Here is a 25972-nt window from a genome sequence, read left to right on the forward strand (position 1 = left end):
AGTGCAAACATAATCTGAACAAGACCAGAATATGAACCAGAACGTGTTAACTTACAAAATGTCCTAATTTACTTTTGTTATGCTAATATAAGTCCAGCTTTCTGTTCATATATTCTGAAAGTAGGGAGTGAGTTGGAAAGCAAACAGTTAACAAAGGTTCCCTTCATTATTTGTTCTCTTCCTTCCAACCTTAAGAACTGGGAGCTTAGGAGCGTGGGTTACAGAACACTTCAACCTGAAAAAGAAGAATGTGAACTCAGTGTTTACTGATTATCGGGCATCTGTTCTCAGGTCAGAGCAAGTCCAGTACCTGCTCGCTGGCTTCAAAACAGACTTGCCCTGCTCAATTTGCGATACAAGGCCTGTAACTTAGGTACATCACAAATCTACATCATGTAATTGAAAGTTGTTAGGAATATAACTGAGTCTATTCACAAAAGTAAATTGCTTACAGTTCAGTATAGAGTTCTGTATGCATTGACGTCACTTTTCTGCTTATCTTCTTAAATTAAGGACAGCTGGATTTGACAGCGATCCATCCAAATTATCAGGTACATTGATGTGTCCAGATTTAGGATTTCCTTACATTTAACTATGTAAAGCTAGCTAGCCTAGCTGCATAGCCCCCAAAGGCTGACGCTTGGTCATAGTACAAGGCAGGGTTTGTTGGCTTAATTAAATTGAAGACACCAATGAGTGTTCTAGTTGTATGTAGACAGCTTTGCACAAATATTTGTATTTTATGAGCTGCAACCTTATTTGGAAACAAGCGCTTAACTACTTTGCGCGTAGTTAACACTGCCACTCAATAACGTTAACTAGTTAGCATTTTTTTAATGCAGGTAAAACAACCTCTTCTTTGATGTTACCATTAAGTCCAACATCTAAAATATAAATTCTTGTGGTCGTGATCTTCAGTGTTTCTCCGTTCCAAGTATAACTTCAATCTACTAGATTAGGTTAGCCAACTAGTTAGCTAACTAGCTGTATTGCTGTCTAAACTGGGGTTTGTCTAGCTAGCGAACACGGTCTTCTTTTCTTTAATTTTAGCAGTCTGTGAAAAGATAACTCTGGACTCTAGTTTAATCAATTTGTACAGTCAATTACACGACAACTTTTTGTCATATTTTAGATGTTTTTGTGCTTCCTCGGCATTCACACTAAACTAACACTGACAGTCAGTGGACACAATTGCAGTAACTCTCACCAACACTGACGTCACGTGAATATCCTGTATTGTTTTTCCAGTCCTGTTTCATGCTCTATGTATAGTGTGAACAGTTAGTTAGGATACTAGGTTAAATGAAATCGCATTTTACTGTCAGTCTGTTTCCTATGAATATTCTTTTATGTGTTAATATGACTTCTGCCAACTTAGTGCCACTTTGAACAGGTTTCAACTTGCCGTGTTGGTGAACAGATAGATGTCTGTACACATTTCAGTACAGAACAAATGACAAATCAGAACTAAACAAAAATCTCTTAATCAGAGGAAGCAGGGAAAACACATACAGACATCTGGTGTGTCTGATAGTGTTGGTTAATGATATGGGACCACCATCCCATAGCAGTTACAGTCAAAACACTAAGCTAAGCATAACAGGATGTGATTTGTGTAGTGCACATCTTCCCCAACAAGATCATGTGACAATCGCAAAAGTAGTGAATCATGCATTGTGAAGTTTTAAGAATGAACTCTACCTTATTATCTTTAGACCAGTATTTAATCAAACTAATAACTTTTCTTTTACAGGAAAAGTCTCCTGTCCACAGAAAATCTCTCTCTATGTGAATATTTCTTGTTATCAGTAAAATATTGCTTATAACTGAGAAAACATTGGAAGGCTCATTATGTATTCATATACTTCCTGTCATTTGGTATAGCAAATAAAAACAAACATTCTTGTAAAACTGCAGTTTCATTTCCAACAGCAAATTACTAGTATCCAAAGAAAACTATATATCTGTTGACCATAAGTGGATCAGTCAATTCAAAGACTGTGGAAAACATAAAGGCATTTTTATGAATTAAGGTCACAATGCACTATTATTCTCATGTAGACCTGGTCTGCTTAAATACAGTACTTCCAACATGTAGGCCTGCATGACAGTATAGTTAGTGGCTAGTGCATTAGGATGTAGTAATCATAATTTACTGATACAATATATTTTATTTAAGAACCTCCCCCTTTCCAGCACATCTCCCTGGAATTCTAAGTTTCTGTGTGCAGTAAGACTTTAATATGCAGAGCCACAGGCCAGAGTGATGCACCAGTTTCGGATTAGCATAAAGTCCTGAATGGGTAAAGGCCCTTGCTGGCATTTGGCCTGTGCACTGTGCCCATGATTCAGCCACTTTTTCAAAGGGCTAATAGCAGGAAAGAACTTGCACAAAACCAGAATTTTCCAAACTGCAATGTTATGAAAGACCACAGTAAATAATTTGAAAAGATGCATGATTTAAGAACCTTATTTGTAAACAAGCTTCAGATCCAGTTGTTGTTTAATAAATGGTATACACTTTACAAAACTAATCCTAATTGAGATTTCATGAAACATTAATTTGTTCTTCATACACACCATAACTTTTCAAAATTTGCTATGAATCAATTCCATATATCACAAATCCATTGGTCTTAAATTAACCTGTTAGTTTGTTGGAGAATACCAACAAATAATCATCACATAGGATAACTAATATACATTATGTAGGATATAATCAAAGTGAAAAGATTATGTAATGGAAATAAATCTATAATAAATGTTTCCTTGTTTGTTTGAATTATCAACACTATTGCTGACTGATGAACTATTGATGATTAAATTTGCCAAAAGCAGGCTGCAAAAAAAAAAAAGGAGTTTAGCTTTTTTTGTTTATTCAACCAAATGAAGTGTGCATCAATTGCGCTTCTTTTGTTAACAACAGCTTCACAATTTAGAAATAAACTTGGAATGCCATTTATGCAACAGGATTAATTAATACATTTATTATTCTAATTAGATTAAGGAAATCCCTTCAGTAAAATAGCAAAGACAAGCTTAGCGGATAACCTTATATGGTCAATAACTACGCATTTAATTTGCATTGACTACATTTACCCATTCGCAGATTGTGCGGGGGGAGGGGGGCTGGCGGTTGGAATGTAATTATCAGGAGTGAGTCGCTGACCGCGTTCTCAGGAACTTGCACGGTACTTGAGTGAATTCTTAAACACAATATAAATCACACGAGAGGAGTTTACAGCACCGCATTTTTGCCTGGACACAAGAATTTTACATCCTTAGTACAATCGAATTAGTAGGCTCTTATCGGACAGCAGTTTAGCCTACTTCTGGGACTAAAATGAAGCAGTCGCGACAGTCGAAGAATTTAAGGTTTCTGTGTGTGTGGCTGTTTTTTGTAAAGAGCTATGCTTCAGGTGAGTCACAGCGGTGTTGAGAACTATTGATTCTTTTCCTGTTTTATGTTGTCTAATTGACACCTTATTTGACCTCATTACATATACTATTTTATTGCCTGTTAGTGTTAATAAAATACATGTTTCTGTATGTCTTTGTGTAGAAACCTTTCCGCGAGCCCAAAATGTCACTTGGATTTCATTTAATTTCAAGACATTATTAACATGGAGTCCAAAACCAACTAACTACTCATACACTGTAGAATTCTCACAGTAAGTGATATTGTCGCTGTTAAAATTGGACAGGCATATTTAAAGATGTTTTACGCAGACTACTTATTTATTGTTATATTGCATGTTTTTGTAAGGTTTTGTGGGCAGATGAATTTCAGATTAAGTGTTTGTCATTTGAGATATTTGTTGAATTACCATCAAATGTGCAAACTGTGTTATTACCACTTTGTTACACTGAAAATGTTACAACAACGTTCCACGCTCTATTCATATGGTAAAGTATAAGATATTTAATATTTAAGGTCAGTTGTAACATCATTGTTTTGTTTGACAGGTATTGCAGAAATCCACACCCTTTGCTTGCTTGAGCATGCAACAGCTGCCTCAAGGTTTTTGTATAATGGGATAGTAATGTAGTGTTGTAAATGCCATCATATCTTGGTTCCAGACGTGGCCAGAACAGAGAAAGGACCCCACTCTGTATTCAGACCAGTAACACCGAATGTGATCTAACGACTGCAGTTTCAAACCTGAAAGGCAAATACATAGCGGAGGTACAGTCAGAACCTGTGCGTGGTGTTAGCTCTGATCTAACAGAATTCCCCCACACAGCTTCCAACTGGTTCTGCCCCTTTAATGACAGTAGGTTCCTGGCAAAATTGTTTCATCCATCTCTTACATTTCCCCCTATTTACTAGTGAAACAACAGTCCATTGTTAAATTATCTTTTTGTCACTGTTTTACAGCAATCATTGGCAGACCTGAATTTAAGATTGCTGTGAACGAAGATCAGAGAACAATAACAGTACATGTAAAGGACATTGAAACAGCACTCCTCAATGGACAGAAACAGAGACAGAGCATTCGGGATATATTTAAAGACGACTTGCAATATAAGGTCTATTACAGGAAAGCCAAGAGCTCTGGGAAGGTAGGTTATGACTGTAAAATGTGTTCATGTATACTACCATGGTTTCAGACATTAAAATACAATGGGCAGTGCAGGATTATCAAGTGAGTGATTTATTTCTTATCAATATGTCGTGACCTGGCGGCCACAATTTCCTGTTTTTTTTACACACTCTCTGAAGCAATGGATATCAGTGTGAGGGTTTAGTGTCTATTACAAAGTTCAGAGATAAACACTGTGGTACTATGATATGCAACAGAGATGGAACACCACTTTCTCTCTGAAAAAATCTAGCACATCTACATATTCATTCTAATTATGTATTACCTGGTATGAGTCATTGGTTCACACAAATCAACAAACTACAAGTAAAACAAAATCCATTAGATTAAATCTCAGGGAACCAGAGAAATGATCATGCTTTTATGGTTGTTTGCAAATCTAAAATAACCTCTTATGGCCTGGAGCCTCTTTGTTAGATTTAGGGGTATGTAAAATTAGGAACAGGCTTGCAGGTCTTCTCAGGACCTGTTTACGACCTCTTCCTGCCAGGATGGCGTAATAGAATCCGGACATGTATTTAAAAGGGTTTGAAGAGCTTCATCCACTGCATCAGCCAGAAAATAAACAAATGAACATATGACTGTGTGCTCTGTATGTTCTGCTCCTTAGAAAGATAAGGTCAGCATGAGCAGCACGATAGAGCTGACTGGTCTGGACAAGGGTGTAAGCTACTGCATCAATGTGCAGGCCTACATTCCTTCCCGCAGCGTAGGCAAACAGTATGGCGAGCTCAGTCATGTGCAGTGCTCTCCGGAGGAGCACAAGTCAATCTTTGATGGTAAGCTCTGAAAAGACAAACACACCTATAATAGTTGGTGACTGTTCTGTCAAACGTGTTTTAGCACCTTTGTAATACAAGTAGATTGGTTTATTTTGTAATATTAATCAAAATAAAATGAAATAAGAAAATAATATGTAAAATACTAATTAAAATATTTCTTATAAATCTGTAGATGAGATTCTTTTATCCTTAGCTTTGTGGTTTAACACAATATATATGTGGTGAAAACAATGCGGGTGTCTAATGATACTGTAGCATATGGTGAGTAGTGGTGATCTTTCAGTAAGGTGTCACAGTGATGTGAGTAGGCAATGTTGCAAAATTGTCTAGTAAAGGGGATAGCTCACTAATAATTTCCTTCATTTTCTTGCATTGCAGAGTACAGCTTAGCAGTGATAGCTTCTGCCATCCTGGTCATCGTTGTGATAATATCAGTGGTGATTGCTGTCATACTTGTCTGCTGCAAACGTCAACAGAGGGCAAAGAAAAGAGGAACAGAGCGAGTGCCTTTGAAGGGGGTTTGAGGAGCATGTCTTTAGCTCCTCTGAACATAGAAATGAACGCTAATGTAAATGCATTTTACAATGAAACTGGATTTACCCTTTTCTAGCACCAGCATTGCAGTGTAAAGCAATGGAATTTTTTCATTTTGTTTCTATGAAACTAAACAGGTCTGTTACTTGTTTATCTAATGCAGCAGGTGGTTCTTTCGGTGATCACTGGATCAATGGTACTTTCAATCAATGGCACGATCTACTGTTTTTAAATTTTACAAGCACTGAGTTTGTTGTTGTAATTGCTGAGTTATTTTAAAAATTTTGGGGCTTTGTGCAAGCAGAGGGAAAACCAAAATATAAAATTTTAAAATTTTGGGGATTTGTGTATGCAGACAGAAAACCAAAATATAACACTATTGTATTAAATATTTTATGAGCATACTAATTTTTTTCTAGTTTTTACAAAAGCAATATCTATATATTAGTTTTTATAAGCATTTTATGGTACTGTAGACAAAGGTGTTACTATACTATGTATAATAAATATTACTTTAACTGAGAACCATAGACTGAAGAAAACTGGGCAAAACTGTCAAAGTTGCACTTTTACTTTGTAGACGTGGGAAATGGTACTAAAGTCATGATTACTTTTAGAAACTTCAAATAAATTCTGTATACTCACCAGATTCAGCAATTTGGGTCTCTACAATGTCAAATCTTATGTAACTCTGTTGCCATTTATACATAAGGGAAATTGTAAACTGAACTAAACATATTCAAATGTCACCCCCTTGTGTTTGCAGTGTTTATTCCAGAACCAGATAAAGCCTAAAAATAATTTTCAGTGGTGATTAAATATAAGGTTAGGGTATTTAGTTAAATTTAATCCAAATCTGGGTCTAATACAATATCAAGAAACCGGCCCTAAATATTTGACTCACTGTTTCTAAATATAAAGCGAATACTGTGAAAGCAGAAGGTATTTCATCATGATGTGGCACAAACATATACTTTTAACCTGAGATATGGATACTCCTGCAAATATATGTCTCTACATAATAGCTATACTCTTCATTTTAGAGAAATACTAAATTAACAAAGAAAAATTTTTTTTTGGTTTAAGTGAATAATGTTTAATATGAATAATTAATGTTTAAGTGAAATAATGGAAAAAAACACAGTTAAGCACATTGCTCAATTCATTCAGAGCCACTCATAATTATCATCATAATTATCAGTCTCCTTCAGTCTGCTATATGCTGCGTTTAGGCAGAGCAGTCTGAAACACACACTTACCATCCAACTGAATATAACTAACAGACATTTGCCTATCTGTGACCTCAAAGTATACAAAACCTGCTAAAGTTTTGTTGACAGCACTGGAAAACAGCTGCCAAGACAATGGGAAATTCTTCCTGTGGTGAGTAGAGCTGTCTAGGAAGTTCCCACTTCCACTGACAACAAATGCACTTCCATCCTCCTCCTTGATAAACTGAAAAAAAGTGACATTTCAAATAAAACACAACTTCCACAAAAGTAATTTGTTAAGAATTGACTAAATGTGGAAGTAGAGTGTCAAATTATTTAAATGTCAAATGCTAAGTGATTACTGTTCCTTAGGTTCTCACCTGTAAGCTGTGGTCATGGCCACTCAGATATAAAGTGACATTGAACTTCTTCAATAGGGGTCTCAGTCTCGCCACCAAACAGTGAGTAGGTCCATGGTGACCAACTGACCAAACAGGGTAGTGGCCAGCCACCACTACAAATTCAGACCTGAGGAGGAGTCAGAGGTCCGCTGTAAATCTTTTCATGAATCTGCTTATGGTCGACATTTAGACATCTTTAGCTTTTTTGAGGGAAGTCGTAAGGCTCTTGATAGGAATACCTAAATGTTAGGAATGGTGAGGAGTATTAAAATCTGGGTGGTCAGATATGGTAAGGGAGAACTATTGTGTTGCACGGGGTGTGTTTTTGTGCTCATGCAATGACTTCAGGAATGTATGGGTGGAACTGAGTATGAGGAGGAGTGGGGCAGGTCTGGACTTCCCAAATTCAGATTTATACTTCTTCAGAAAACAAAACAAAACAAAAACAAACAAACAAAAAAACCTAATCTAGTCATCACATCCAATATTAAACAGAAGTCTGCTCACAGATCTTTGAGTTGACTCACTCTTGTTTAGGTTGTATGTAAATCTCTGGCTTGATTGTAAACCAAAATATCTTACTTCGCATTCTGTAGTGTCCTCTTGATCCATTCAAATTGTCGGTTGGCAGCAATGGGGTCTTCTGTGCCTTGTGGATGAAGTCCTTCATAAGTGTTCCCACACAAAACCACTGTGTCAATCATTAGGATTGTCATGGAGATGTTGGTGTGAGGAACCTTAAACTTCATCTGATAGTAGAGCTCAGGAAAATGCCTTTGGATTAAAGACACCTTACATCAACAGTTGAAGGTGTTACAAAATAGGTATTTTGGCATTTGTGTGACACCTATGCATTGTACCAAGCACTGTGTTAACATGTAGTGTGCACTTTAAACTATGGTGCAAACGTACCACCTCTCTGATCTGCCTGAGTAGGCAAGCTGAGCAGACACATTTCCCAAGTGATCGTGATTTCCTGCCACCAAATACCATGGAACAGGAATCAGTGCTGGATAGGAGAATACACGCTCATATGTTGCCTGGTGGTGAAATGAGGTGGTGAAATGAACTTAAATTCAGCAAGTACTTATCACTTATCATGTAGAGTGACATGGGTTCTTCTGTAGTTGGATGATTGGAGAGACATGCAACACCATGTCCACTAGAGGGCATGTTAATCATATATGATCTGCTAAGAGCACGTCACAAAGTTTGATGTCTATGTTTACTGAGTGTGAGGGCTATCAATATTAATGACACTATGAGAACTCTCCTGCCAGTGAGGTCGCCAGTAAATCCTTTTTATCTGATTTTATCGAATTTTTTATGGCTTTGTATCTCATGAAATTTAGGCCAAAGTTAAAAGTAAGAAGCTGTAACTTTTAGAGATTCACGATAATTTACAATCAACCTAAGCCACAAACGTAAACATTTCAGTATTTTCATTAATTATAGCATATTTCCACTCATAATAAATGAAGATTGCAGACCTTAAAACGAATATCATTTACGTCCTTGACTCCGTTGTAGTAGAAGTTATCTCCTAGACTGAGGACAAAGTCCATTTGCCATTTCTCAGCAGCCTTCCCCAGTTCACCAGCTATGTCCTGCTCCTGGGGTGTGTAGTAGGGAGCAAAAGGAAGACCCCCCCAGTCTCCAATGGCAGCAAAGCGCAGAGACCCTTGAGAGACAAAACAGTCAAAGACATGGAGATCTGCCACATCTAGAAACTGTCATTTGCCATACATCAAACTGTTCAGTTCTAACCATAAAACTCATTTATTCTCCTTTTAGAAAAAAAGAGGTGCGTACTATGTTCCTGAGCTCGACATTTGCATAATATCTGGAGGAGAGCGAGGAGCAGAGGAGCCACCCAGGTCATGGTGTGTCAAGATGGATGATCTGTGTCCAATAACCATAACAATATGAGAACAAGAGTGTCTTATGATTACTTTCATTTCTTCTCAGAAGAGGAAGTTGTGTGGTTTAAGAAAAGCTTCCTGTATTTGTCTTGGAGGGAAAAAAAACAAAACATAACCACCTGATCATGCGATCCACATGACTTGTGTCAAAACATACATCAAATCACACAGAAAACGAACCCTTGAGTTGTAATATTATGTGACAATTTAAATGGGGACACCCAAGACTTTTGAAGTGAACACTACTAGCATAATATCAATAAAAATAGAATGCATATATCAAACAACTGTAACACATCCAAAAATATAAAATGCGCCACAATTACAATATGTGAAAGATCTTACTGAAGGATTTCATTCACTGGCTTCCACATTAATGATTGACATAACTGGAACAGCAGCTCATGATTACACCAGAACAGAATGACCAATGAGTAAAAATGCAGTTCAAAGCATAAGCCTTTAACCTAGTAGAGCATAGGGTGGAGCCATGACAAAATGCAGTTATCTTCTGTACACTATACTGTGCATATTACTACCCCAAACACTACTTTAACCAGTGAGACAGTTTTAGAGCAAATAAGAACTTGCATTCGGTGGTTTATAATGATCAGTAAACAAGGGACATAAAATAATGCTCAAGCGTGAAAAAGAAAGATATAATATGAATAACCCCTCAGCCATAGCCAACATGAAAATATTATCTTTGAAAATATTTCCTTTCACTGACTCAACTAGGGGCTATGCTACCCTTCCCAGTAATCTCAGAATAACCCAAAGAACAAAACATCATTAACTTCAACTGATTCATATTTTTATTATTATTGAAAAGGCATGAGTGAGTTCAATGCAGCTCTATGGACTCTTACTCTTTTGGTGCTATGAGTAGGTGTGTACAAAACCCAGAGGTGTTTACCCATTAAACAAGAGCACAGAGAAACTTGTTTGAAACAAAACATAAATGTCCATATAGGCAATTATTAGATAATCAGACAATGTTTTACAAGGCTTTCCAGTTTGCAAATCTGAGAGCAATGCACCCTGTACATCATTTCACTGTGAAAGGAAACATCCTGCTAGAATAGCTCCATCAAACCAGCTCACAGGGCCATACAATCGACCCACCACAAATCAATACATTAAGTACTAAGGCCACTTAGTAGCTTGACATTATAACGAATAGTGTACATGGAGTCTAAAAAGGCATTGTTAGTACTCTAGGACTACATATCCCCATGGTTCAAGAACAAATATCAGAGTCCAGATGCCTGGCATTGGACACCTTATGGACTATTTCCTCGCACATGACTTAATCTAAAACATGATTCATTCACATGCAGGATGTGAACACATTTCACTGGGATTAGCCCATTCACTATTCTTTTTAGTGGCAGTCTGTTAAATCGGACTGCACCTTAAATGACAAAGTAGACAATTATACAATCATGGAAGACAGAAATGTAGTGTTAATGGATTTTAACAGAGCTTCATCAAAAGCAAAAATGTTACAAGTGATTAAAAACAAAATCCTAGATTTTGTTGGCTGGCACGATTCTTTAAGTGCAGTGTTATGATATGCCTCCCAGCCAGAGCTGTGTGCACGCAATTGGTGGCTCTCTGCACTTCTAGGAGCCAAACTCCACTGTTTCATCAGTGATGGGCTTGAACTCATAATTCCCTCTTCCATCCATGTGCAGGTAGATCTGTAAACACAAACAAAACACAAGCTAGATATGTTCATGCACAAATGAGAAGCATAGACAACATCTTCACCGATAGCCCCGTCCCCTCACATGAGCCTCACCTCATGGTGCTTCCAAAGGGACTTTCTGTGGGAAACTGTGAACAGAGTAATGCCCACCTGCCAAGAATATAAAGGAGTTGTGAACTCGAAAGAGAAAGTTCAGGCCATTACAGAGATGTGCTGCAAGTGCAAGTTTAGAGGCGACAAGGCTTTCTTACCTTCCTGCAGTGGCTGTAAATGTAGTCCTCCACATCCACACTCACAGCACTAGTGCACTCGTCTAGGATGGCAAACTGAGGCTTGTGGTAGAACAACCGAGCCATCTGTGGCAAGCAAAGAAAACAGCAGCCAAATGATGTGTTCAGTATCATTGTTCATTGTTGAAGGATATTTCCTGACAGTTATGCTGCTTATGTTTTGGAGATGTGTTAGCTTCCTTACAGCCATCCTCTGCTTCTCTCCACCACTGAGAACATCCATCCAGTCCTGAACAGTGTTCCAAGAACCCTCCCGATCCAAGATATGCCCCAACTGCACATTGTCCAGGTATTCCTTCAGCACCTGTCACAAACACAGGAACCATATCAGGGAAACAAGGGTAGGAAAGAGCCCCAAGATGAGAATGTCTGATCCAGCCATGTTATTGTAACATTGTCCAGTACATGATCAGAAATGCCTTTCTTCTTCTGGTCCTCATAGGTGTCAGGGTAGATGACTTGATCCCTCAGTGTGCCGAGCGTCATGTACGGCCTCTGAATATGAATACAATACCATCAATGCATAGAAATTTATCTCTTGGAACATTCTAGAAAGTACAAGTATTGCTGTTAGTTATTTTTCAAGAATCTTGCCTGAGGGACATAGAAGAGTTTGCCTCTTTCTGGTTTAGTCAAATTTCCACCAAATAGGGGCCACAGCTAAAGGAAGGAAGGGAGGGGGAAAAAAAACCCAAAACACACAACTTTACACAAACATATGCTCACATAACACTGCTTTCCAAAGTTTTTCCAGTCAGGGACAATTCATTATATACAACATAAAAAATGAACCTTATCAGAGTTCTGAGCAACTTCAAGAACTGGCTTTAAAATACTTACCTCTCCAAGAACTCTAAAAAGTGAGCTCTTTCCACAGCCATTGGGCCCACAGACCAAAACATTGGTGCCAGATTTCACCTTTGGAGATACATATATATATATGCAACCTTAGTAAGAGTCTCCATGATTCTTACCTGTGTTCACAATTACAGCATGGCCTGAACATTTTGAATATTGGGGATGTTTGTTAAAAACATTGTCGTCAAGTCACATCATCTTTATTCACATGGCATGTTTAAAGACAACAACAGGTATACACCAAAAGTGCTATACAACAAAATCAAGGAATTTCCAAAACAGTACAACACAACAGCAAAAAACAGGACAGACTAACAGATGTCACAGTTGTGTACATGCTAAGAAAACCCACATGCCTGAGACAATAATAGGTTTTTAAACTTTAAAAATGTCTACAGGAGAAGACAGTCTCAAACAAGAAGCTTTTGCTGTGCATGAGATCGTTTCCTCCTATAGAGGGGCTGTTAAAAAGAAAAGTTCAATCACTGTTTAATCTTAGCTAAGAGCATGCAATAGTTTATATCACCTGATTTGAAGATTTTAAGTGCTAGAGTGAGTGAATTAAAAACTGCAGCTACACTACCACAGCAACCTGCAGCCTTGGGGACACTGAGAAAGTAACACTCACTGGAACAATGTTCAACAAGAGTAGTGATAGTAAATCTCCAGTAGTGAGCCAAGTATACACTACAAAACGAAAATCCAAGCCACAGGAATCAAAAACTTATTTTAAATTAAGTCTTAAACACTACAGACCTTGCATTAAAAAGAGTTGCTTTAGCTGAGGTACAATCCAAAGTAAACAGTAAAGCTAAACCAGTAGGAAGATTTGTCAAAGTGATTGTCAAAGTGAATTCCTTTATGTTAAACATATGATCTAGCTGAACAGTGACAAGAGTGTGACCAGACTGATGGAATGCATGTGTCAACAGCACTGTACTGCAACAGCCAGTACATCTATGTGGCTTCATCTCAGAGCTTTAGTGCACTGCACAGTCTAAACAGCTTTCTACAAGGCCACTGAAGATAGAAAGAGCAAAAACAAATAATTTATTTATTTATATTATAAGAATGGTTTATAAAAACAAGGAAAACAAAGTGGTATACCCATGCACACCAAGTCTGACATAAGTAACTCACCCAAGTAAGCCTCTTCCTTACACTACACAAGTTTTTTTTTTAAATCACTGGGTACCTTATAACTGATCACCTCTACATTATTAATAAAATGGTGACTGGATAGATTTTAACTACATTAACAAACTTGCTTAATTTTATAGCTTATTATGAAACATTAATATTGTTTTTAATGGTGGTTTTAAGATGTATATGGTAACTCATTCAGAATCACCAATGAGTAGTTAACTTAAATATATTACATCCTACATATAAACTTACCTCAAAGGTAAGGTCTTTAATCAAAATATCTCCATTGGGTGTTACCAAGGGTGTGTGTTCAAACCTGGAGAAAAACAATTGATAAAATACCTTATTATCCATTTGTTGGAAATCTGATAAAACCTGTCAAAATTTTGAAGATGAGAGAGAGAGGAAGTCTTCTACTTACTTGATGATGTTGTCTATGTGGATGATTTGCCCACTTCCAGGCTGCAAGATTAGTTTTTCTAAGCCATCTGTTTCTGTCAATATGAAATCAGGTATGAATAACAAAGCCTAGTGTCTGCCCACAATTTTCCCCTCAACATATTAGAGCTCACCTTTCTCTGACTGAGAGACCATGGTACGCTCATATTTCCCAGAATTCAGCTCTTTTAAGACCTTCATAAGCTCAGTGATTCGGGTGGTAAACCTATGGATAAAGAACAATTAACAAATTACTATTTAAATAAGTAAGTAAAGTAAATCCATCCTATAAATCTGATCACACCATGTGGGTTGCTTTAAACAGTACAGTCCAACCCCTTCTTTGGTGGATGTACGTGAGGAGATCTAGATTCACATCATTATGGCAATGCATACTGCCTATGCTAATCTGCTAAAATGCTAACTTCTATCCTGTCTTTCCCACCACTAAACTCAAACAGACATGAATTACCATATAATGGGGCATAGGAAGCTCAGTGCTTGAGGTACTTGACTAGTAATCAGTATGTTGCCAATTTAAGCCCCGCCGCTGCCAAGTTGCCACTGTTGGGCCCCTAAGCAAGACCATTAACCCTCAGTTGCTCAAGTTGTGTTCAGTCATAATTATAAGTCTTTTTGGGTAAAAGCATCAGCCCAATACCGTTAATGTATATGTAGAACATAATCCTTTTAAAGTACTGCCAAATAGTCTCTTGCTATTGAATAGAACTGGCCACAGTTTCTTGTTTTTTGTTTTAATTAAACTAAAATCCAGATCTGAGATCTAGGCAGAGGAGACTGTTACTGACAGTTCAGAATGGAGATGTGTTTAGTCTACATTTTATTTATCTATCATTTTATTTATGACAAATAAAATCTCATTTCAAGACTGTTTTAATTATATTTTGGGCCTAATAAACAATCTTTACCCTGAGAGCCTTGTCATTTCTCGTCCGGCGAGTACGATCCTGCCAAGGGCCTGGGACATGCGAAGCAGCATGCGGCCACTCTGGTAGTAATCCTACAGAGAGGGGGAATGGGGGAATAAACTGGTGCCGCTCTGGTGCATGTGTTCAGGTGGTTTGATGCCTTCAACTGAGCAAATAATTCTCAGTTACACGTTTCAGTTCAGTAATGTGTTTAAAAGCAGGTGGAGTTTAGGCCATTCACCTCCAGCAGTTCAGCATGCGTGCTGTGGATGTGGCGCGGGTGGGTCAGGTTCAGAAAGGGCCGACTCACGACCAGATAGCCAACAACAGTAGCCAAGTCTGCACATGACAGAAAGAAGGATTACCACTGAAAATGAATTTGTGTTGGGCTTACTGTGAATGTCAATATATATGCCTGGGTTTAATATCTATTTTGCCTGTATTCTCAGGCCTTAACTTACACTTAGCAATGATGCTATCTACCATGCCCATGGAGAAGCGGAAAAAGATGAAATTATGTAAGTGGTCAACCTGAAGGCAAAGTACATAAAGGAAAATACAAATGAACAGCCATTCATAACAAGTCCAACTCTTCAACTCAATTTCTGGTCAATTTTTGAAAGGGTCAGTTCATCATTAAAGTACAGAAGCAGTTCTCACCAGCTTCTTAAAGGTGGCATGGATGGTCTGTTTCTCCCTCACATTTCCATTGTAGAATGCAATCTCCTCACTAAAGGACAGCCCCAGTTAGGAAGGCATGATGTTAACAAGTACTTATCCTGTATGCACAATTTTAAATGACCCACTGCTGCATAAAAAAAAAATTACCTGTTGGTGATGAGGCGGGAGTTAACGTATCGGTACTCCCCCTCATATTTCTGTTCGGTCACAGTCATCTTTCCAATGGGTCTCCTCAACCTCGTCAAGAAGAGGCCCGAGATCAGCAGGTATGCCATCATAGTAGCAGGGCCCTGAAGGCACAGATGATATAACATGTGCTCACTGCCAGATATTTATTTTATAAATGTGTTGTTCAGGAACTGTTGAAAACAAATTCAGATTTACCTGTGCTCCAATTGCAGTTGTCAACTTGAAGATGTACAGGCCAATGTCAAGAAGAGGCTGGAAGGGCATAAATGAATACAGGAAGAGAAAATAAAACACTGTGATATTGTTTAATTGTAGAAATAAAACACCTCTACTTTAAAAGCAATCTTGTTTAAAAAATAAAGAAAAAAAGCACTGAAGGAGAGGGGCTGCACCTTGCTAAGGTTAGAGTAGAGGTCTACCACACTGTTGCAGAACTTTTCCACATCCTGGGTCAGGAGCTGATCAGCATTTGCAATTCGGTTATCCAGGTTGCCCATTTTGTAGTAGGTGTATCCCCTAAAATTGGTAAAACCAAAAAACCAAAACCCTAAGATGTAGGACAACAGCAATATATGGTGTGCTTTGTCTGAGAAACTACACATGAAGGGAAGCTCATAACTGTCCTTACTTTAGGTACTCTTCATAGAGATGTTTGGTGAGTCTTTCACGGAAGCAGAGCTTCAGCTCATTCAGACCAAGTTTCAAAAGATTGTTCACCAGGGCAATCTATAATAGGAAAGGACTACTATTTTATACAAGGTATGAAATCATCTTTGATGCAGCTAAAACACATTACTCATAGGTAAGGGGGTGGGAAAACAAACATATGATGTAGAAAATGCATACATAATGAATATTGGTAGCTCATTATATTAGAGGGCATAGCAATATTAATGTGGAATGTTAGAGTTACAGGAATCTGTAAGTGCACATAAATATCATCAGGCCTCCTCTGAATTTCTATACATGTTTAAATCTGAAAATATTACACTATAATTACACCTAAAACACAGTTCAATGCATAAATGCTGTATCATGCCTGAAAAATATTTTTAAAAAGTCACTTACAACTGGCATGACCCTCATAAAGTTGAACAAATACTTCTTGAAATCTTTTTTGGAGCGACCAATAATTGCACTGTAAACCACAACATGCACAAAAATATGAGCAAGCAAAGTCAGTAAGACCAGTGGAACAAGGCGAGTGTCTGCTATAGGTAACCCTGCACAAAAAGAAAAAAGTGCTCCCAAAATCCATGTCCGTATGACAAAAGGAACATTCACACATGCAAGACCTTGCTGTCTTGAGGGGGATATAATGCCAGAATTTGTATCAGAGGAGCTCTGTATTTTAGTACTGAAACCAAGATAGCTGAGTAGTATATTAGTTTGTACATTTTCAAGTAAGCAATTGGCTGCTTTGTGGCTTAATCAAGTCAGATGAATGAGTCATGTATGGCTATGTTGTCAATAGCACAATTTCACACACTTATTAGTCTGGAATCTTTTCACAGCAAATGGAAGACACATGGTCAAACATTACCCCAGGTATGACCGAAATGTAGGAATAAAAGTGCCTTTTGAATAGTTTTATATCTCTGCTAATGATACCACTGTGGAAGATTAAAACAAAATATATATATATATATATTGTTCAGGTATTAAAACTTGAAAAACAATGATAAACATTTCACTGAATTAGAGGCATTAAGCATCAGGATCCCACCTTTCAATCATTGTGCCATTCTGGATCATCCAAACATCACAGTATGTCCGAGCCACAAGCATAACTGCAATCATGCTCAAGTACCAAGTCTATGACACAAAATACAGATGGAAAATTTTAAGTCTTCAGGTAACTGCAGGGCAATTACCAAGATATACTCTGTCACTGAAGCCTGTGAAAGATATAAGCAAAATAATTTGAGTTCAAAATTACTTTTTAATATAACAATAAATATATTCATGATATATTCAGTTTTGCCAAAAATGCAAAACTATTTTACAACATGGCAAAAGCCATGCACGCAGTTTGAGTGACATGGGTGTCTACATTTCTTACACTTCATTTAGCTGGCACTGCATTATGGTAGTACTGTAAAGCCACATTTCACACATGCACTAGTGTGGTCTACGGTGTTTCTCTGTAAGTAATGCAATTAATAGTTCATGAACTTTGCACAAATTACCATATCAGTAAATCAAAGTTTCTACTGATCAAAAAAGCCAGGTTGTGGTGGTCATTACCATGTAAACATATGTTTAATCATTTCATAAACAAAATGTTTAATCATTTTGAAACGCTCACCTCTTTACAGAAGAGTCTTGGCACCATGATCCTGAGAATTCGAGTGATTCGGACAAAAAAGATTTTGTCCACAGCAGCCCTTTCCTTTTTCACATCTTTCTGCTAATTTGAAAATGCAAAGCAAAAAAAGAAGAGATTTTTCAAATTCATTCTAGGTTAATTGTACCCAGTTCCCCAATTAATTTAGTTACCTTCATCAGTCAGTACTAACTACCGACTGAAATTTTAATTTAAAAACAACAGACACTCTAATATGGATTATATTTTTCACCCACTGCAGCTAAATCTTAGAAGGTATGACAACCAAGCCTAAAAAGCAAATAAACCAAGACCAAATCAATAGTTTATCTACACTCCCATCATGCAATTATTCAGAATTAGCATTTTTCCTATGGAAAATTATATATAGCTAGATCACTTACATCATTGTTTAAGAGCAGTTCTGATGAACTCTTCTTGCTGTTTTTGCAGGTGAGAAAATATCAGACAACTAGTTTTGCACCAAGTTCTTTTTCACATGTATAGCAGTGGTATAGGTTAACACTCAACATCAAAATGTATTCAAAAGCGTTTTACCTTAGACGAAAGCGTGGCCATAGTCGGCCTGATAATTTACTTAGACAATGAGCGACATCGAGAATGACTGCAAACTCATTGACATGTCATGCCTCGTAAGTGAAATGTATTTTATTTGGTAAAAGGTTGTTTTACGTTGACAATTATTATTATTTTCTTTTTGCTGTGAACACCAGAAGTTCTCTAAACCATTTGACATCTTGTCTAAGCAGGGTCAATTATTAGAGCTAGCTAATGCTAACACATTGTTAGCTATGCTAGCTAACGATAAAGTTAACATGAGCGACGTAGTGAGCGTGAAAATACAATTGCATGTATGAATGACAGTTGAAGAGCATAGGAGTTACCTACCTATTCAATTTGGCAGATCTTTGTCTTTGCTTAAGTAAATACAAAAAGATCAAGATAGCACCAGCTATTGAAGAATTCTTTGCTGTCAAGTATTTACTGACGACCGCCATGTTTCTCACTGCAACGAATAGACGAACTAGCTGGCTGGCATGTGGAGAAATGAAGAAGCTCCTCTAGTGGTGGTAGGCTAGTAGCTGTCCTACTCAGTGACATGGGTTACAAAGGTTTGGAGTTGAGCTTATTGGCTCTTTTATAACTGGCGACCGATTTTATCGTGAATGCTGAAAAATGGCAGCGCATATTGGTCTTTTAAAAGCTTTAAAAACTGCTTCAAGGCATTGGCTCCCATGATATTATGATGCCTTTTCATGACTTTTAAGAGGCGATCTGTACCTTTTCATCTTCACAGCATTTTAACACCAAGGGGAAAACCACTGACCTATTGTCACATGAGGATATGTATTTGATTAAGGACTTCTGTATGCCTCTCTGGACAAGGGCGTTTGCCAGATGCTGCACATGTAAAACTTCAATGGCATATTTTATATAGTTGTGTAGCTAGCATAGCAAAAAGGTGATTTGCTTCATATCCCCATTTGCAATTTCAGTTTGCAGTGAACATTACTCCTACAAGATGCAAACAATCTACATTGCTTAGCTGTCTAGTTAAATATATGAGTTTGACAAAGCAAGCCGTTTAAATATTTTCCTTGAAATATGCTGACGTTCCGTTATGCCAAAGTAACATACCGTAGCCAAGCAGCTGGATCAAAACAAGACCCGCTAAGTTAGCTAACTACCTACCTAGAATATATAGCTAAGCTATCTGTGTTATAGTGTTATTGCTCGGATCCTCGTACAGCTATATGTAGAACATTTTCGTAACGGAACTATTTTTGCGCTGGCCTGTAGACATCCCAGGTCCGTCACATGTCTTTCCCGAACAAATCACAGGTTAGCTATAAAAGGTATCAATATTTTTTGTTTTCGGGACAATGCTGCGATCTAGTTACCGCAACTACTGGCTGAAACGTACTTCCGCTCAGTTATACGGAAATGACGCACGTCGCTTCCAGACTTGCTGCGCAGCGTTCGTAGCCAACGTTAGAGCGCTAGACAACATCAGGCGATCTAGGGATAAAATATCCTTATTTTTTGATACATTTATTGCAGGCAGGAATTGCAGTCGACACAGAAACTTAAACAGTCGTAAGTAACACCTATACTGTTCCAGAGGCATTCATTTGTGTTGTGTAAACCGACCTGTTGCCAGGATTTCTCAAAGCAGGAGATGGATGGGGCATAGATGTGAGTGGGATAACTGGTGGGATAACCGAGGATGCGAGGTGATGAAGCGGCCGTGCAACGCAATGCCATTCGCGGCCTACACTGCCACTGCTTTATGCCATGCGTAAATGGCACGCTGTGTTATTTATATTCGTGTTAAAGTGACATAGCAGGATTGCTTATTGCGGCAACAATGCTAAAAAAAAAGTTATGCCTTACTCGACGTTCCCTCAGTGTTAAATCAGTGGACGTGCAGCGTCAGTTTACAATAGAGTTGAAGCTAATTGCAAAGCATGCTTACGTTTAAGAAGCAGCTGCTAACCTAACTAACTAGCGAGAAGCCTACTTAGCAGTATGGTCAACTCTTAAATTTATTTTTTATCACTGTAGACAGTTTTTGTTATTGTGTACGTATGTATGCTTACTCATCACAGTTGTCACTTTTGAAGCGACAAAGATCATTTGTGGGTGCAATTAGGTTACAACACAAAAACTCTACAGTTTTTGTAGCATTAGGTAACTTACCCCGCATCTTAGTATAAGCAATGTTTTGTTTGGACAACTTTTAAGGACCATATGCATTTGGAAGCTGACAGTTATGTCCTGCACATCAGCATATATCCATTGTGTTACTGGATTATAAAATAAATAGCAAAACTATTGGATTCTAAGGAAAACGTTTTCCTCTTATGTACTTGGCAATAAATAATCTGCAGTATAGTTAACATAATAATAAGAGGTTTTAATAAGAAAGCAAGTTTTTCTAGCTAGTTGTATCTTGTGGTTATTTCAAATTGTGTGATGTTGCAATATCAAGAGCTATCTTACAAGGTCCTGTGATTTTTAACATATTTGGCTGTTATGTATTGGTTTGTTACTGTTCTCAAAGGAGCAGAGAGATCATGAACCCTGTCTACAGCCCTGCACCAACAGGGGTTCCTTATGCCAACCCTAAAGGAATAGGCTACCCAGGTAAATAACAGAGCACCTTCAAAATTGTCTCTCCAGTTTTAGAATCAATGTTTTGTAAGTTTTTGTGTCACTGAACATTATATCCTTTTGTAAGATTATTACCACCTTTTGTAATGAAACAACTGGACCTGCTCTGTGTCATAACATGCAGCTGGGTTTCCTGTTGGCTATGCAGCAGCTGCCCCTGCTTACTCTCCAAACATGTACCCTGGAGCTAACCCAGCTTTCCCCACAGGTAAGGGTAGCTATTGACAAACAAAATGCTTCTTAGTACGATCTTCTTAAAAGGTAAAGCCATGTATGGAGCACATCCTTCACTCTGAGGCCCATAAGATATGGTTTCAACGCCTGACTACTTCCCAGTTATCATAATCCAGGGTAAGAGTTGTAGAAGCCAAACAGTACTTATTTTATGGTTAATTCCAATTATTTTATGGTTTTGTATTCCTTTACATGTAAGACTGCCATTAACACTATGACAGGTTTATGTCACAGGATAGCTGTTTGATCATTTCATTTTGCAGTATCATCCATCAAGAACCATGGGGTTACTGTGTCAGAAGGTCAATGTAGGATTTGTGTGCTTTTTGTAAAATTGTTTATTGGATGCATAAAACAAATGGTTATTTGTAACAGATAATCTAAACTGTTGAACTTTGAAAAAATGTATAATTGTGTGTAATTATGTTTGTGACTAAGTTTTTAATGTCTTCAGTTTTTAGTTCAGTTTCCACATGCATTTGAATCCATAAATGTATGTGTGTCATCTATGGGAACAGTTTCTGTATTAGCTAGATGAATATAGAGAAAGCTATACACAGAGAAAGGGTAAACAAGGTGGCTAAAAATGAACAAGACTGATAAAATGAGAATATATTGAATAAATAAGTGAAATTGGAGCTACTATCATTGTAACTTTGAGCAAGGCAGTTTAATCCCACATTAACGGTAATGACTGAAATTAGGAAACATATCTTGAGGCTTTCCCCATCTTCTCCCAAAATTTCAAACTGACAGGTTGTCAGTCATGCTGTTTCCATAATCAAAATGGTTTAAAGTGAACCTAGCTAATCAGGGTCCTAAAACCTTGTTTATTCCAAATATTATAAATGTATTGACTTCCATTTATTACATTTTTTATAAATATTTATTAAGATCAGAACTACTATGTATTTTTACATTCCATTGTGATGTAATTTTTATGCTCTATTAATGTAGTTGTGTTGTAATGTTATGATAGAATGTTGTTAGTTTTGTGATTTTAACACTGACTTACTTTAACACTGATGTAAATGTGCTTTTTTTGTACTTATTATTTTAACAAGAACTAACAGTAAGTGCTGAACATGTACTTTATTTAAAAAAAGAGTATTCAGATTATATACTGTGGCAAATGTATTGGACACATATAGGATCTGTTTTTAGTTCTGAGCTCTAGTCTTGTTCAGTCAGAGGCTCAGATTTGGGCTCTCTCCAGAGACCGGCAAGAATCTGGGATTCTTAGCATGTCTTTATATTTCAGTCCCAAATATAACATTTGGGACAATATAACATTTGAAGTTACAGTGGGAGCACCTAAATAATTTTCAAAATGACACACCTGTCAATTATTATTTTATTTAAGATTTACCTAAAATTATTACTTGAATAATTAACACGGCATGTAAATTCCCAAGCAAAAGCCCTAACCATGTATGAGAGCAGTACCTTCAAACAGGAATGTCACAAAGATTATGTATTTAAATCCTCTGTTTACATCACCTTCTAGGTTATGCACCAGGGACACCATTCAAAATGTCCTGCTCCCCGACAACAGGTGCTGTCCCCCCCTACTCCTCATCACCTAACCCATACCCTGCTGCTGTGTACCCTGTGAGGAGCTCCTATCCTCAGCAAAATCCATATGCTCAGGTGAGTGGTTACATAAGTGTGTACGGAAGGGGTGTCCATCTCCAGTCCTGGAGAACTACCACCCTGAAAGTTTAGTTCCAATCCTAATTTAAGAGTTAATGAAGCAGTTAATCAAGGCCTTCATTAACATCTGAATGTATGGGTCAGGTGTGTTGGAACTAAACTTTGAAGGCCTAGATCATAAGGTATGGAGTCAGGCACCCCTGGTGGAAGGAATTTATGTACTTTTATTTTTCCTCAGTGCACAGATGTAGATGTTTGTTTGCTCCAAAGTGAATTGTCTTTTCCACAGCAGCAAGGCACTTACTACACACAACCATTGTATGCCGCCCCACCCCATGTAATTCATCATACTACAGTGGTTCAGCCCAATGGCATGCCAGCAGCGATATATGCTCCACCTATCCCACCTCCTCGTCCTAATGGGGTTGCTATGGGAATGGTAGCAGGCACCACAATGGCAATGTCAGCTGGTATGTGAGAAGGTCAATGCTAATGTTTTTAAACTATTCTAATGGAACTTCATTCATTAAATGTATCTCAATCCTGAGAATGAAGGAATAAAACATTTATTCTTCTGTTAATCATAGAAAGAAGCCCGCACAGTATTTGACTAAAATTTTTCACCTACATGATTATACTGAATATTATGTCTCCTTCATTCCTCAGGGACTTTATTAACAACTCACTCCCCAACTCCAGTAGCTCCTCACCCTGTCACTGTGCCCACATATCGACCCCCTGGAACTCCTACTTACAGCTATGTGCCCCCTCAGTGGTGAACAGATGGCACTGTAAGTACAACATATTTGATGGTATTTGCTTAGACAAAATGTTCAGAATACAGAGCATATGAACACTTTTTTTAAGACAGAATGCATTAATGTTGTATTTGAGACAAAATATGTTAATGTACTTTTTAATAAATATTGTCAGGTTTATGGTTGTTTTTTGTATTCCACAGGTCAGAAAATGGTAGATATGCATTCGCACAGTCTAGTATTTTACAGTTACAGTTGGGGCTGATGCCACATGTGTTTCCAGCCAGTTGTTCTTCCTTCCAAGCATAATGTGAATCTGAAGAGAGTTGGCAGAAGAAAGTAAGCTTTGGAATGAGAACAAGAACCTTTCCATTCCGACTATATTTGTTACCATTACTTATGTGTTCTACAGCATATCTCACATCAGAAGACTAGCTCTTCACGCAGACTTGTGTTTTGTTGACTGTCTTGCAGTTTTTTTAGAGCATTGAAGCATAGAAGTGAAAAGAAAAGGCATTTGGAATGAATTTGTATTTAGAACCCATATTGAATTGAATGCATGTATATATTGAAAATAACAATGCTAGCTGAATCTACCTGCTGTGGTCAATACAAAATCATAAAAAGGTTATCAGAAGCAAAATCCAAAGGATTATGGTTTAAAAAAACAGCAACTTGACATCTCAAATGCAGTGTCTATTGATGCTTCATAGAAAATATAATTTGCATTTTTCATTTTTAAAAAGTTTCATTTTCTTTGGTTTTAACTAGGATTTACATTTTGGTAAGTATACCTGATGTGTTTTTATCTGTGTAACACACATGGTGTTGCGCTTCTGCCACTACGTATTTGAAGGAGGGTTGGATATTTTTTGATTTAGCACCTCAAAAGACATATCCATTTCCCTTCTGATTGGTTCATCATTCCTCATGCTCTCACTGGAGATAATTGATGCACATATTTGACTGTGTATATAGATTGGTTGGCCGAGCTGCCGAATAACCCCTTGTACTGGTGCTGAGAGCATGCCTACTTATTTGTCTTTTTTAAGTTTTATGTTGGAGGTCTGACTGAAAGAGTGACAGTGGAATCATTGCTGACATTTTGAAATGGAAAACTGCTAAATGTAAAATTGATTTATGTTGTCAATTTATAATGCAAACATTTGATAACACTACTGAGGACATAGTAACTTATTTGAGCCATTTGGTTAAGAATGAGGGGAAAAAAACCAAACAAACTTGTATTGCTTGTTACCTCAAGGTTGCACCATCACTGACTGAACTTCATTGTCTTTTTACTTATTCATATATACTGCCTATGTCACCTCAGTTAAATAATGTTTTGTAATGTTTTGGAGTTTTGTTTTGTATTTTCAAAAAAGACCAAAAATAAACATAATAATGAATATTGTCATTTGTGTCAGTTATGCACAAAAAAGTGAAGGTTTTATGGAAATCAGTGAACAATTTTGACTCTGAAGTATAATGCTGGTACTTGTAGAAGGAACAAGGATACAGGATGCCAGTAAGCAGCGTAAAGGCGAGTCTAAGCGGGGAGCCATATGATTTGCACTATTTCAAGACTGAGCAGCGCTACGGTTTCGTACTAGACAATTCGTATTATTAACCAATTCGTATTAGCATAATCCGTATTATTAACCAATTCATATTAGTTACTGTAATGTGTTTGTGTCACAAAGGTTCCAAATTGCAAATGAACGAAACAATTACAAGTGCAGATTTTTACGTTCGCCGTGAAGACCCATCGCGCTCCAAATAAAAAACAAACCGCTGCAATTACGCAAAGCATATTGATAAAAATGAAATAATTTGTGCTACATTTCCAAAACGCGGTTTCCAAAACAAAGCACGCAACTTCGTAAATGCTGCAAATCCAGTCACGATGGGTTTGCCCGGTCACCGTAGATTTGAGTATAAGTCAAATGTAATTAGACGACGTTCTAAAACGGTTGTACTAACTTTTAATGACAGTTAAAATTTCACGCTCATACTTACTCGCCGTTAAAAAAAGAAGCCAAGTTTGAATCATTTTAAAAACGTTGCGAGTTCTTGCCATATTTTGGAGAGATTACGTAAGTTATGGATT

At 37.4% G+C, this 25972-nt stretch overlaps 4 protein-coding genes across 10 annotated transcripts; 2 read left to right on the forward strand and 2 right to left on the reverse strand.

Annotated features, from left to right (window-relative positions):
• The first annotated feature begins 3136 nt into the window (after positions 1 to 3136).
• f3a (coagulation factor IIIa) lies at positions 3137 to 6669 on the forward strand. Its single transcript, XM_027016318.2, has 6 exons — positions 3137 to 3419; positions 3563 to 3671; positions 4081 to 4274; positions 4379 to 4563; positions 5215 to 5383; positions 5765 to 6669. Exons 1-6 carry the CDS (start codon positions 3344 to 3346, stop codon positions 5908 to 5910), a joined length of 879 nt encoding a protein of 292 aa, XP_026872119.2. The 5' UTR covers positions 3137 to 3343; the 3' UTR covers positions 5911 to 6669.
• A 5-nt stretch (positions 6670 to 6674) lies between these two features.
• On the reverse strand, positions 6675 to 9891 carry acp5b (acid phosphatase 5b, tartrate resistant). Its single transcript, XM_027016306.2, has 7 exons — positions 9800 to 9891; positions 9345 to 9434; positions 9023 to 9213; positions 8445 to 8572; positions 8115 to 8306; positions 7512 to 7659; positions 6675 to 7375 (listed from the first exon to the last, which is right to left on the reverse strand). Exons 2-7 carry the CDS (start codon positions 9412 to 9414, stop codon positions 7136 to 7138), a joined length of 969 nt encoding a protein of 322 aa, XP_026872107.2. The 5' UTR covers positions 9415 to 9434; positions 9800 to 9891; the 3' UTR covers positions 6675 to 7135.
• Positions 9892 to 10246: 355 nt separating this feature from the next.
• Positions 10247 to 19936, reverse strand: abcd3a (ATP-binding cassette, sub-family D (ALD), member 3a). Of its 6 annotated transcripts, none has more exons than XM_027015521.2 (23): positions 18932 to 19936; positions 18427 to 18463; positions 18005 to 18103; positions 17423 to 17511; positions 16765 to 16834; positions 16325 to 16422; positions 16089 to 16212; positions 15892 to 15948; positions 15655 to 15797; positions 15487 to 15556; positions 15288 to 15357; positions 15068 to 15165; positions 14827 to 14918; positions 14032 to 14123; positions 13881 to 13947; positions 13712 to 13775; positions 12296 to 12373; positions 12050 to 12115; positions 11861 to 11950; positions 11640 to 11759; positions 11417 to 11521; positions 11259 to 11315; positions 10247 to 11157 (listed from the first exon to the last, which is right to left on the reverse strand). In XM_027015521.2, the coding sequence occupies exons 1-23, from the start codon at positions 19039 to 19041 to the stop codon at positions 11080 to 11082; spliced, it is 1974 nt and encodes a 657-aa protein (XP_026871322.1). In that variant the 5' UTR covers positions 19042 to 19936; the 3' UTR covers positions 10247 to 11079. The 6 variants fall into 6 exon arrangements, with proteins under 6 accessions (XP_026871322.1, XP_026871305.1, XP_026871314.1 ...); XM_027015504.2 differs by having other exon boundaries at positions 13881 to 13953; XM_027015513.2 differs by having other exon boundaries at positions 18005 to 18106.
• An 83-nt stretch (positions 19937 to 20019) lies between these two features.
• fam168b (family with sequence similarity 168 member B) lies at positions 20020 to 25271 on the forward strand. Of its 2 annotated transcripts, none has more exons than XM_027015544.2 (7): positions 20020 to 20140; positions 21108 to 21190; positions 21342 to 21425; positions 22959 to 23101; positions 23397 to 23574; positions 23771 to 23895; positions 24066 to 25271. In XM_027015544.2, the coding sequence occupies exons 2-6, from the start codon at positions 21121 to 21123 to the stop codon at positions 23881 to 23883; spliced, it is 588 nt and encodes a 195-aa protein (XP_026871345.1). In that variant the 5' UTR covers positions 20020 to 20140; positions 21108 to 21120; the 3' UTR covers positions 23884 to 23895; positions 24066 to 25271. The 2 variants fall into 2 exon arrangements, with proteins under 2 accessions (XP_026871345.1, XP_026871335.1); XM_027015534.2 differs by having other exon boundaries at positions 20021 to 20140; positions 23394 to 23574.
• Positions 25272 to 25972: the final 701 nt, after the last annotated feature.

This window comes from Electrophorus electricus, chromosome 10, assembly GCF_013358815.1.
Source record: "Electrophorus electricus isolate fEleEle1 chromosome 10, fEleEle1.pri, whole genome shotgun sequence".
NCBI classification, from domain to species: domain Eukaryota; kingdom Metazoa; phylum Chordata; class Actinopteri; order Gymnotiformes; family Gymnotidae; genus Electrophorus; species Electrophorus electricus.

Bases quoted from the DNA above. Each gene is read 5' to 3' on its own strand.
- acp5b (XM_027016306.2), bottom strand. From the start codon at position 9,414: ATGACCTGGGTGGCTCCTCTGCTCCTCGCTCTCCTCCAGATATTATGC. The intron at 9,214-9,344 runs GTACGCACCTCT...TTGTCTCTCAAG, and splicing joins ATGTCGAGCTCAGGAACATA to GGTCTCTGCGCTTTGCTGCC. The intron at 8,307-8,444 runs GTACGTTTGCAC...TTTAATCCAAAG, and splicing joins TCAGGCAGATCAGAGAGGTG to GCATTTTCCTGAGCTCTACT.
- fam168b (XM_027015534.2), top strand. From the start codon at position 21,121: ATGAACCCTGTCTACAGCCCTGCACCAACAGGGGTTCCTTATGCCAAC. The intron at 21,426-22,958 runs GTAAGGGTAGCT...ATCACCTTCTAG, and splicing joins TAACCCAGCTTTCCCCACAG to GTTATGCACCAGGGACACCA. The intron at 23,102-23,393 runs GTGAGTGGTTAC...TCTTTTCCACAG, and splicing joins AGCAAAATCCATATGCTCAG to CAGCAAGGCACTTACTACAC.
- abcd3a (XM_027015487.2), bottom strand. From the start codon at position 19,041: ATGGCGGTCGTCAGTAAATACTTGACAGCAAAGAATTCTTCAATAGCT. The intron at 15,949-16,088 runs GTGCAGCCCCTC...ATGCCCTTCCAG, and splicing joins TCTACTCTAACCTTAGCAAG to CCTCTTCTTGACATTGGCCT. The intron at 11,316-11,416 runs GTAAGAAAGCCT...TATTCTTGGCAG, and splicing joins TTTACAGCCACTGCAGGAAG to GTGGGCATTACTCTGTTCAC.
- f3a (XM_027016318.2), top strand. From the start codon at position 3,344: ATGAAGCAGTCGCGACAGTCGAAGAATTTAAGGTTTCTGTGTGTGTGG. The intron at 3,672-4,080 runs GTAAGTGATATT...TCTTGGTTCCAG, and splicing joins TACACTGTAGAATTCTCACA to ACGTGGCCAGAACAGAGAAA. The intron at 4,564-5,214 runs GTAGGTTATGAC...TCTGCTCCTTAG, and splicing joins AAGCCAAGAGCTCTGGGAAG to AAAGATAAGGTCAGCATGAG.